At 47.8% G+C, this 12212-nt stretch overlaps 1 protein-coding gene across 1 annotated transcript in view; it reads left to right on the top strand.

Annotated features, from left to right (window-relative positions):
• The window catches only part of prelid3a (PRELI domain containing 3A), a gene marked incomplete at both ends in the record, with an annotated part of 11446 nt that extends 5121 nt beyond the window's left edge, over positions 1 to 6325 (top strand). The window contains 2 exons of the mRNA XM_084193179.1: positions 5724 to 5826; positions 6254 to 6325. Coding sequence (XP_084049305.1) covers positions 5724 to 5826; positions 6254 to 6325 — 175 coding nt within the window. The remainder of the gene's footprint in view (positions 1 to 5723; positions 5827 to 6253) is intronic.
• Positions 6326 to 12212: the final 5887 nt, after the last annotated feature.

The raw sequence follows: 12212 nt of genomic DNA, 5'->3' as shown, positions 1-12212 counted from the left end.
TAGCATGATAACACATTTATAACAACCTAGTATGATAACACATTTATAACAACCTAGCATGATAACACATTTATAACAACCTAGCATGATAACACATTTATAACAACCTAGTATGATAACACATTTATAACAACCTAGCATGATAACACATTTATAACAACCTAGCATGATAACACATTTATAACAACCTAGTATGATAACACATTCATAACAACCTAGTATGATAACACATTTATAACAACCTAGCATGATAACACATTTATAACAACCTAGTGTAATAACTCATTTATAACAACCTAGTATGATAACACATTTATAACAACCTAGTATGATAACACATTTATAACAACCTAGTGTAATAACTCATTTATAACAACCTAGCATGATAACACATTTATCGATCTTGTTCCACCCTCCATCCCTCCTCTGTCCCTCTCAGTACTGTTCTAACCATCTTGTCCCCCCCCCCCATCCCTCCTCTGTCCCTCTCAGTACTGTTCTAACCATCTTGTTCCCCCCCCCGTCCCTCCTCTGTCCCTCTCAGTACTGTTCTAACCATCTTGTTCCACCCTCCATCCCTCCTCTGTCCCTCTCAGTACTGTTCTAACCATCTTGTTCCCCCCCCCATCCCTCCTCTGTCCCTCTCAGTACTGTTCTAACCATCTTGTTCCCCCCTCCATCCCTCTGTCTCTCAGTACTGTTCTAACCATCTTGTTCCACCCTCCATCCCTCTGTCTCTCAGTACTGTTCTAACCATCTTGTTCCCCCCCCCCCATCCCTCCTCTGTCTCCCAGTACTGTTCTAACCATCTTGTTCCACCCTCCATCCCTCTGTCTCTCAGTACTGTTCTAACCATCTTGTTCCACCCTCCATCCCTCCTCTGTCTCTCAGTACTGTTCTAACCATCTTGTTCCCCCCTCCATCCCTCCTCTGTCCCTCTCAGAACTGTTCTAACCATCTTGTTCCACCCTCCATCCCGCCTCTGTCTCTCAGTACTGTTCTAACCATCTTGTTCCCCCCTCCATCCCTCCTCTGTCTCTCAGTACTGTTCTAACCATCTTGTTCCACCCTCCATCCCTCCTCTGTCCCTCTCAGTACTGTTCTAACCATCTTGTTCCACCCTCCATCCCTCCTCTGTCCCTCTCAGTACTGTTCTAACCATCTTGTTCCACCCTCCATCCCTCCTCTGTCTCTCAGTACTGTTCTAACCATCTTGTTCCACCCTCCATCCCTCTGTCTCTCAGTACTGTTCTAACCATCTTGTTCCACCCTCCATCCCTCCTCTGTCTCTCAGTACTGTTCTAACCATCTTGTTCCCCCCTCCATCCCTCCTCTGTCCCTCTCAGAACTGTTCTAACCATCTTGTTCCACCCTCCATCCCGCCTCTGTCTCTCAGTACTGTTCTAACCATCTTGTTCCACCCTCCATCCCTCCTCTGTCTCTCAGAACTGTTCTAACCATCTTGTTCCACCCTCCATCCCTCTGTCTCTCAGTACTGTTCTAACCATCTTGTTCCACCCTCCATCCCTCTGTCTCTCAGTACTGTTCTAACCATCTTGTTCCACCCTCCATCCCTTTGTCTCTCAGTACTGTTCTAACCATCTTGTTCCACCCTCCATCCCTCTGTCTCTCAGTACTGTTCTAACCATCTTGTTCCACCCTCCATCCCTCTGTCTCTCAGTACTGTTCTAACCATCTTGTTCCACCCTCCATCCCTCTGTCCCTCTCAGTACTGTTCTAACCATCTTGTTCCACCCTCCATCCCTCCTCTGTCTCTCAGTACTGTTCTAACCATCTTGTTCCACCCTCCATCCCTCCTCTGTCCCTCTCAGTACTGTTCTAACCATCTTGTTCCACCCTCCATCCCTCCTCTGTCTCTCAGTACTGTTCTAACCATCTTGTTCCACCCTCCATCCCTCCTCTGTCTCTCAGTACTGTTCTAACCATCTTGTTCCCCCCTCCATCCCTCTGTCTCTCAGAACTGTTCTAACCATCTTGTTCCACCCTCCATCCCTCCTCTGTCCCTCTCAGAACTGTTCTGACCATCTTGTTCCACCCTCCATCCCTCCTCTGTCTCTCAGTACTGTTCTAACCATCTTGTTCCACCCTCCATCCCTCTGTCTCTCAGTACTGTTCTAACCATCTTGTTCCACCCTCCATCCCTCCTCTGTCTCTCAGTACTGTTCTAACCATCTTGTTCCACCCTCCATCCCTCCTCTGTCTCTCAGTACTGTTCTAACCATCTTGTTACCCCTCCATCCCTCCTCTGTCTCTCAATACTGTTCTAACCATCTTGTTCCACCCTCCATCCCTCTGTCTCTCAGTACTGTTCTAACCATATTGTTCCACCCTCCATCCCTCCTCTGTCTCTCAGTACTGTTCTAACCATCTTGTTCCACCCTCCATCCCTCCTCTGTCTCTCAGTACTGTTCTAACCATCTTGTTCCACCCTCCATCCCTCTGTCTCTCAGTACTGTTCTAACCATATTGTTCCACCCTCCATCCCTCCTCTGTCTCTCAGTACTGTTCTAACCATCTTGTTCCACCCTCCATCCCTCTGTCTCTCAGTACTGTTCTAACCATCTTGTTCCACCCTCCATCCCTCCTCTGTCTCTCAGTACTGTTCTAACCATCTTGTTCCACCCTCCATCCCTCCTCTGTCTCTCAATACTGTTCTAACCATCTTGTTCCACCCTCCATCCCTCTGTCTCTCAGTACTGTTCTAACCATATTGTTCCACCCTCCATCCCTCCTTTGTCTCTCAGTACTGTTCTGACCATCTTGTTCCACCCTCCATCCCTCTGTCTCTCAGTACTGTTCTAACCATCTTGTTCCACCCTCCATCCCTCCTCTGTCTCTCTCAGTACTGTTCTAACCATCTTGTTCCACCCTCCATCCCTCCTCTGTCTCTCAGTACTGTTCTAACCATCTAGTTCCACCCTCCATCCCTCCTCTGTCTCTCAGTACTGTTCTAACCATCTTGTTCCACCCTCCATCCATCCTCTGTCTCTCAGTACTGTTCTAACCATCTTGTTCCACCCTCCATCCCTCTGTCTCTCAGAACTGTTCTAACCATCTTGTTCCACCCTCCATCCCTCCTCTGTCTCTCAGTACTGTTCTAACCATCTTGTTCCACCCTCCATCCCTCCTCTGTCTCTCAGTACTGTTCTAACCATCTTGTTACCCCTCCATCCCTCCTCTGTCTCTCAATACTGTTCTAACCATCTTGTTCCACCCTCCATCCCTCTGTCTCTCAGTACTGTTCTAACCATATTGTTCCACCCTCCATCCCTCCTCTGTCTCTCAGTACTGTTCTAACCATCTTGTTCCACCCTCCATCCCTCCTCTGTCTCTCAGTACTGTTCTAACCATCTTGTTCCACCCTCCATCCCTCTGTCTCTCAGTACTGTTCTAACCATATTGTTCCACCCTCCATCCCTCCTCTGTCTCTCAGTACTGTTCTAACCATCTTGTTCCACCCTCCATCCCTCTGTCTCTCAGTACTGTTCTAACCATCTTGTTCCACCCTCCATCCCTCCTCTGTCTCTCAGTACTGTTCTAACCATCTTGTTCCACCCTCCATCCCTCCTCTGTCTCTCAATACTGTTCTAACCATCTTGTTCCACCCTCCATCCCTCTGTCTCTCAGTACTGTTCTAACCATATTGTTCCACCCTCCATCCCTCCTTTGTCTCTCAGTACTGTTCTGACCATCTTGTTCCACCCTCCATCCCTCTGTCTCTCAGTACTGTTCTAACCATCTTGTTCCACCCTCCATCCCTCCTCTGTCTCTCTCAGTACTGTTCTAACCATCTTGTTCCACCCTCCATCCCTCCTCTGTCTCTCAGTACTGTTCTAACCATCTAGTTCCACCCTCCATCCCTCCTCTGTCTCTCAGTACTGTTCTAACCATCTTGTTCCACCCTCCATCCATCCTCTGTCTCTCAGTACTGTTCTAACCATCTTGTTCCACCCTCCATCCCTCTGTCTCTCAGAACTGTTCTAACCATCTTGTTCCACCCTCCATCCCTCCTCTGTCTCTCAGTACTGTTCTAACCATCTTGTTCCACCCTCCATCCCTCCTCTGTCTCTCAGTACTGTTCTAACCATCTTGTTCCACCCTCCATCCCTCCTCTGTCTCTCAGTACTGTTCTAACCATCTTGTTCCACCCTCCATCCCTCCTCTGTCCCTCTCAGTACTGTTCTAACCATCTTGTTCCACCCTCCATCCCTCCTCTGTCTCTCAGTACTGTTCTAACCATCTTGTTCCACCCTCCATCCCTCCTCTGTCTCTCAGTACTGTTCTAACCATCTTGTTCCACCCTCCATCCCTCCTCTGTCCCTCTCAGTACTGTTCTAACCATCTTGTTCCACCCTCCATCCCTCTGTCTCTCAGTACTGTTCTAACCATCTTGTTCCCCCCTCCATCCCTCTGTCTCTCAGTACTGTTCTAACCATCTTGTTCCACCCTCCATCCCTCCTCTGTCTCTCAGTACTGTTCTAACCATCTTGTTCCACCCTCCATCCCTCCTCTGTCCCTCTCAGAACTGTTCTAACCATCTTGTTCCACCCTCCATCCCTCCTCTGTCCCTCTCAGAACTGTTCTAACCATCTTGTTCCACCCTCCATCCCTCTGTCTCTCAGTACTGTTCTAACCATCTTGTTCCACCCTCCATCCCTCTGTCCCTCTCAGAACTGTTCTAACCATCTTGTTCCACCCTCCATCCCTCCTCTGTCTCTCAGTACTGTTCTAACCATCTTGTTCCACCCTCCATCCCTCCTCTGTCTCTCAGTACTGTTCTAACCATCTTGTTCCACCCTCCATCCCTCTGTCTCTCAGTACTGTTCTAACCATCTTGTTCCCCCCTCCATCCCTCTGTCTCTCAGTACTGTTCTAACCATCTTGTTCCACCCTCCATCCCTCCTCTGTCCCTCTCAGTACTGTTCTAACCATCTTGTTCCACCCTCCATCCCTCCTCTGTCCCTCTCAGAACTGTTCTAACCATCTTGTTCCACCCTCCATCCCTCTGTCTCTCAGTACTGTTCTAACCATCTTGTTCCACCCTCCATCCCTCTGTCTCTCAGTACTGTTCTAACCATCTTGTTCCACCCTCCATCCCTCTGTCTCTCAGTACTGTTCTGACCATCTTGTTCCCCCCTCCATCCCGCCTCTGTCTCTCAGTACTGTTCTAACCATCTTGCTCCACCCTCCATCCCTCTGTCTCTCAGTACTGTTCTAACCATCTTGTTCCACCCTCCATCCCTCTGTCTCTCAGTACTGTTCTAACCATCTTGTTCCACCCTCCATCCCTCTGTCTCTCAGTACTGTTCTAACCATCTTGTTCCACCCTCCATCCCTCTGTCTCTCAGTACTGTTCTGACCATCTTGTTCCCCCCTCCATCCCTCCTCTGTCTCTCAGTACTGTTCTAACCATCTTGTTCCACCCTCCATCCCTCCTCTGTCCCTCTCAGTACTGTTCTAACCATCTAGTTCCACCCTCCATCCCTCTGTCTCTCAGTACTGTTCTGACCATCTTGTTCCCCCCTCCATCCCGCCTCTGTCTCTCAGTACTGTTCTAACCATCTTGTTCCCCCCTCCATCCCTCCTCTGTCCCTCTCAGAACTGGTCTAACCATCTTGTTCCACCCTCCATCCCTCCTCTGTCTCTCAGTACTGTTCTAACCATCTTGTTCCCCCCCCCCATCCCTCCTTTGTCCCTCTCAGAACTGTTCTGACCCAGGAGGCCATCATCACAGTAAAAGGAGTCAGTTTGAGCAGCTACCTGGAGGGAATGATGGCCCTCAGGATGTCAGCTAACGCCAGAAAGGTACTGTTATCCCCCTAACCCTAACCCCATACACTATAATCATACCTCAGGATGTCAGCTAACGCCAGAAAGGTACTGTTATCCCCCTAACCCTAACCCCATACACTATAATCACACCTCAGGATGTCAGCTAACGCCAGAAAGGTACTGTTATAATAAGTTACTCTACAGAATCTGCTTAATATTACTGATGTAATATGTCTGTAATATTTCCTTCATGCTTTCTTGACTGTGAAGAGAGATGGTCCACAGACCAAACTATCATTAAACGTCTCTGTGTGGCTGACTTCGCATGTCTTCTCTGAAATAAGTCCGAACCTAAGAGTTGGGATGCTATATCTAAGGCCTTTGCTGTCCTTCCCTCTGTCTTTATAGGGTTGGGATGCTATATCTAAGGCCTTTGCTGTCCTTCCCTCTGTCTGTATAGGGTTGGGATGCTATTGAGTGGATCATTCAGAACTCTGAAAGGGAGAACGTCCCTCTATGTGACCTGTATTAACTCTGGTAACTACTCTACTCTTCTCTTCTCTGGCCTAGCTTAGCATGCAGGACTGCATGCATGCTGCTGTACGGTTTATTCAGCCAATGGCATTATCTCTGGGCTTTTCTTTTCCATTCCAGTTCTTCCATCTTGAAAGTTAGGACCACACAAGATCAAATACTTTGAGCAATGAAATGAAAACTTGAAAGCATGTGAACTACTTTCTGTCGGTTTGATAATAACACTTCTGCTATTGTTGCCTGCAGGAAGGGCCAATCAGAGGGCTGTAGAGGGTAGAATACATGATCAGGGACTATATCATCCTACACCAAGCAGCCAGCCCAGCCATACCTCCACATGGCATCACAACCCGCCCTGGTGCCCAGCCATACCTCCCACATGGCATCACAACCCGCCCTGGTGCCCAGGCTTCATAAGGGGGAATCTGAACCCTCCCTGGTGCCCAGGCTTCATAAGGGGCCATCTGAACCCTCCCTGGTGCCCAGGCTTCAAAAGGGGGCATCTGAACACTCCCTGGTGCCCAGGCTTCATAAGGGGCCATCTGAACACTCCCTGGTGCCCAGGCTTCATAAGGGGCCATCTGAACACTCCCTGGTGCCCAGGCTTCATAAGGGGCCATCTGAACACTCCCTGGTGCCCAGGCTTCATAAGGGGCATCTGAACACTCCCTGGTGCCCAGGCTTCATAAGGGGCATCTGAACACTCCCTGGTGCCCAGGCTTCATAAGGGGCATCTGAACCCTCTTCCTCGAACAGCCAGTGAACACATGGATTATATGTACTGCACTGGAAGCTCATGAATCTCATCCATCCCTATGGAATACAGTGAAGAGTTCCAGTACTGGTGTTCATCAGGACCCCCTGAAGCTTCTCTATTCCCAGAAAGAATGTTGCTGGCTGTCAAGTCAACAATCAATAGAAACACAAAGGGTTATTAATATATCATCATAAAGACTTTGATCATTGATCCTTCCACAGAAATATATCCCTACTGAGGGAATTGAGGCCAACGTTGATGTCCAGTAGGATATTGATTGGATACATAGGTGTATGATAGATGTATGAACGGGGGGGGGGCCAGTATGAAAAATGTATGCACTCACTAACTGTAAGTCGCTCTGGATAAGAGCGTCTGCTAAATGACTCACTACTGTAGTCTCTCTGGATAAGAGCGTCTGCTAAATGACTCACTAACTGTAGTCTCTCTGGATAAGAGCGTCTGCTAAATGACTCACTACTGTAGTCTCTCTGGATAAGAGCGTCTGCTAAATGACTCACTAACTGTAGTCTCTCTGGATAAGAGCGTCTGCTAAATGACTCACTACTGTAGTCTCTCTGGATAAGAGCGTCTGCTAAATGACTCACTAACTGTAGTCTCTCTGGATAAGAGCGTCTGCTAAATGACTCACTACTGTAGTCTCTCTGGATAAGAGCGTCTGCTAAATGACTCACTACTGTAGTCTCTCTGGATAAGAGCGTCTGCTAAATGACTAAAATGCAAATGTAAAATCTAGGCCGCATCCCAAATGGCACCATATTCCCTCTCTGGTCTAAAGTAGTGCACTATATAGGGAATAGGGTGCCATTCTCTGGTCTAAAGTAGTGCTGTATAGGGAATAGGGTGCCATTCTCTGGTCTAAAGTAGTGCTGTATAGGGAATAGGGTGCCATTCTCTGGTCTAAAGTAGTGCTGTATAGGGAATAGGGTGCCATTCTCTGGTCTAAAGTAGTGCTGTATAGGGAATAGGGTGCCATTCTCTGGTCTAAAGTAGTGCTGTATAGGGAATAGGGTGCCATTCTCTGGTCTAAAGTAGTGCTGTATAGGGAATAGGGTGCCATTCTCTGGTCTAAAGTAGTGCTGTATAGGGAATAGGGTGCCATTCTCTGGTCTAAAGTAGTGCTGTATAGGGAATAGGGTGCCATTCTCTGGTCTAAAGTAGTGCTGTATAGGGAATAGGGTGCCATTCTCTGGTCTAAAGTAGTGCTGTATAGGGAATAGGGTGCCATTCTCTGGTCTAAAGTAGTGCTGTATAGGGAATAGGGTGCCATTCTCTGGTCTAAAGTAGTGCTGTATAGGGAATAGGGTGCCATTCTCTGGTCTAAAGTAGTGCTGTATAGGGAATAGGGTGCCATTCTCTGGTCTAAAGTAGTGCTGTATAGGGAATAGGGTGCCATTCTCTGGTCTAAAGTAGTGCTGTATAGGGAATAGGGTGCCATTCTCTGGTCTAAAGTAGTGCACTATATAGGGAATAGGGTGCCATTCTCTGGTCTAAAGTAGTGCTGTATAGGGAATAGGGTGCCATTCTCTGGTCTAAAGTAGTGCTGTATAGGGAATAGGGTGCCATTCTCTGGTCTAAAGTAGTGCTGTATAGGGAATAGGGTGCCATTCTCTGGTCTAAAGTAGTGCTGTATAGGGAATAGGGTGCCATTCTCTGGTCTAAAGTAGTGCTGTATAGGGAATAGGGTGCCATTCTCTGGTCTAAAGTAGTGCTGTATAGGGAATAGGGTGCCATTCTCTGGTCTAAAGTAGTGCTGTATAGGGAATAGGGTGCCATTCTCTGGTCTAAAGTAGTGCTGTATAGGGAATAGGGTGCCATTCTCTGGTCTAAAGTAGTGCTGTATAGGGAATAGGGTGCCATTCTCTGGTCTAAAGTAGTGCTGTATAGGGAATAGGGTGCCATTCTCTGGTCTAAAGTAGTGCTGTATAGGGAATAGGGTGCCATTCTCTGGTCTAAAGTAGTGCTGTATAGGGAATAGGGTGCCATTCTCTGGTCTAAAGTAGTGCTGTATAGGGAATAGGGTGCCATTCTCTGGTCTAAAGTAGTGCTGTATAGGGAATAGGGTGCCATTCTCTGGTCTATAGTAGTGCTGTATAGGGAATAGGGTGCCATTCTCTGGTCTAAAGTAGTGCTGTATAGGGAATAGGGTGCCATTCTCTGGTCTAAAGTAGTGCTGTATAGGGAATAGGGTGCCATTCTCTGGTCTAAAGTAGTGCTGTATAGGGAATAGGGTGCCATTCTCTGGTCTAAAGTAGTGCACTATATAGGGAATAGGGTGCCATTCTCTGGTCTAAAGTAGTGCTGTATAGGGAATAGGGTGCCATTCTCTGGTCTAAAGTAGTGCTGTATAGGGAATAGGGTGCCATTCTCTGGTCTAAAGTAGTGCACTATATAGGGAATAGGGTGCCATTCTCTGGTCTAAAGTAGTGCACTATATAGGGAATAGGGTGCCATTCTCTGGTCTAAAGTAGTGCACTATATAGGGAATAGGGTGCCATTCTCTGGTCTAAAGTAGTGCTGTATAGGGAATAGGGTGCCATTCTCTGGTCTAAAGTAGTGCTGTATAGGGAATAGGGTGCCATTCTCTGGTCTAAAGTAGTGCACTATATAGGGAATAGGGTGCCATTCTCTGGTCTAAAGTAGTGCTGTATAGGGAATAGGGTGCCATTCTCTGGTCTAAAGTAGTGCTGTATAGGGAATAGGGTGCCATTCTCTGGTCTAAAGTAGTGCACTATATAGGGAATAGGGTGCCATTCTCTGGTCTAAAGTAGTGCACTATATAGGGAATAGGGTGCCATTCTCTGGTCTAAAGTAGTGCACTATATAGGGAATAGGGTGCCATTCTCTGGTCTAAAGTAGTGCTGTATAGGGAATAGGGTGCCATTCTCTGGTCTAAAGTAGTGCTGTATAGGGAATAGGGTGCCATTCTCTGGTCTAAAGTAGTGCACTATATAGGGAATAGGGTGCCATTCTCTGGTCTAAAGTAGTGCTGTATAGGGAATAGGGTGCCATTCTCTGGTCTAAAGTAGTGCTGTATAGGGAATAGGGTGCCATTCTCTGGTCTAAAGTAGTGCACTATATAGGGAATAGGGTGCCATTCTCTGGTCTAAAGTAGTGCACTATATAGGGAATAGGGTGCCATTCTCTGGTCTAAAGTAGTGCACTATATAGGGAATAGGGTGCCATTCAAATCAAATCAAATCAAATTTTATTGGTCACATGCGCCGAATACAACAGGTGCAGACATTACAGTGAAATGCTTACTTACAGCCCTTAACCAACAGTGCATTTATTTTAAACAAAAAAGTAAGAATAAAACAACAACAAAAAAGTGTTGAGAAAAAAAGAGCAGAAGTAAAAAATAAAGTGACAGTAGGGAGGCTATATATACAATAGAATAAAGTGACAGTAGGGAGGCTATATATACAGGGGGGTACCGTTGCATAGTCAATGTGCGGGGGCACCGGCTAGTTGAGGTAGTTGAGGTAATATGTACATGTGGGTAGAGTTAAAGTGACTATGCATAAATACTTAACAGAGTAGCAGCAGCGTAAAAAGGATGGGGTGGGGGGGCAGTGCAAATAGTCCGGGTAGCCATGATTAGCTGTTCAGGAGTCTTATGGCTTGGGGGTAGAAGCTGTTGAGAAGTCTTTTGGACCTAGACTTGGCACTCCGGTACCGCTTGCCGTGCGGTAGCAGAGAGAACAGTCTATGACTAGGGTGACTGGAGTCTTTGACAATTTTGAGGGCCTTCCTCTGACACCGCCTGGTATAGAGGTCCTGGATGGCAGGGAGCTTTGCCCCAGTGATGTACTGGGCCGTACGCACTACCCTCTGTAGTGCCTTGCGGTCAGAGGCCAAGCAGTTGCCATACCAGGCGGTGATGCAACCAGTCAGGATGCTCTCGATGGTGCAGCTGTAGAATTTTTTGAGGATCTGAGGACCCATGCCAAATCTTTTTAGTCTCCTGAGGGGGAATAGGCTTTGTCGTGCCCTCTTCACGACTGTCTTGGTGTGTTTGGACCATGATAGTTCGTTGGTGATGTGGACACCAAGGAACTTGAAGCTCTCAACCTGTTCCACTACAGCCCCGTCGATGAGAATGGGGGCGTGCTCAGTCCTCTTTTTTTTCCTGTAGTCCACAATCATCTCCTTTGTCTTGGTCACGTTGAGGGAGAGGTTGTTGTCCTGGCACCACACGGCCAGATCTCTGACCTCCTCCCTATAGGCTGTCTCATCGTTGTCGGTGATCAGGCCTACCACTGTTGTGTCGTCGGCAAACTTAATGATGGTGTTGGAGTCGTGCCTGGCCATGCAGTCATGGGTGAACAGAGAGTACAGGAGGGGACTGAGCACGCACCCCTGAGGGGCCCCCGTGTTGAGGATCAGTGTGGCAGATGTGTTGTTACCTACCCTTACCACCTGGGGGCGGCCCGTCAGGAAGTCCAGGATCCAGTTGCAGAGGGAGGTGTTTATTCCCAGGATCCTTAGCTTAGTGATGAGCTTTGAGGGCACTATGGTGTTGAATGCTGAGCTGTAGTCAATGAATAGCATTCTCACGTAGGTGTTCCTCTTGTCCAGGTGGGAAAGGGCAGTGTGGAGTGCGATAGAGATTGCATCATCTGTGGATCTGTTGGGGCGGTATGCAAATTGGAGTGGGTCTAGGGTTTCTGGGATTATGCTGTTGATGTGAGCCATGACCAGTCTTTCAAAGCACTTCATGGCTACAGACGTCAGTGCCACGGGTCGGTAGTCATTTAGGCAGGTTATCTTAGCGTTCTTGGGCACGGGGACTATGGTGGTCTGCTTGAAACATGTTGGTATTACAGACTCAGTCAGGGACATGTTGAAAATGTCAGTGAAGACACTTGCCAGTTGGTCAGCACATGCTCGGAGTACACGTCCTGGTAATCCGTCTGGCCCTGCGGCCTTGTGAATGTTGACCTGCTTAAAAGTCTTACTCACATCGGCTACGGAGAGCGTGATCACATAGTCGTCCGGAACAGCTGGTGCTCTCATGCATGCTTCAGTGTTGCTTGCCTCGAAGCGAGCATAGAAGTGGTTTAGCTCGTCTGGTAGGCTTGTGTCACTGGGCAGCTCGCGGCTG

Source organism: Coregonus lavaretus, assembly GCF_964263955.1.
Source record: "Coregonus lavaretus genome assembly, contig: HAP1_SCAFFOLD_4335, whole genome shotgun sequence".
Taxonomy (NCBI): domain Eukaryota; kingdom Metazoa; phylum Chordata; class Actinopteri; order Salmoniformes; family Salmonidae; genus Coregonus; species Coregonus lavaretus.
Note: the sequence above shows the minus strand (reverse complement) of the source record. Positions and strands in the feature narration are given on the sequence as shown.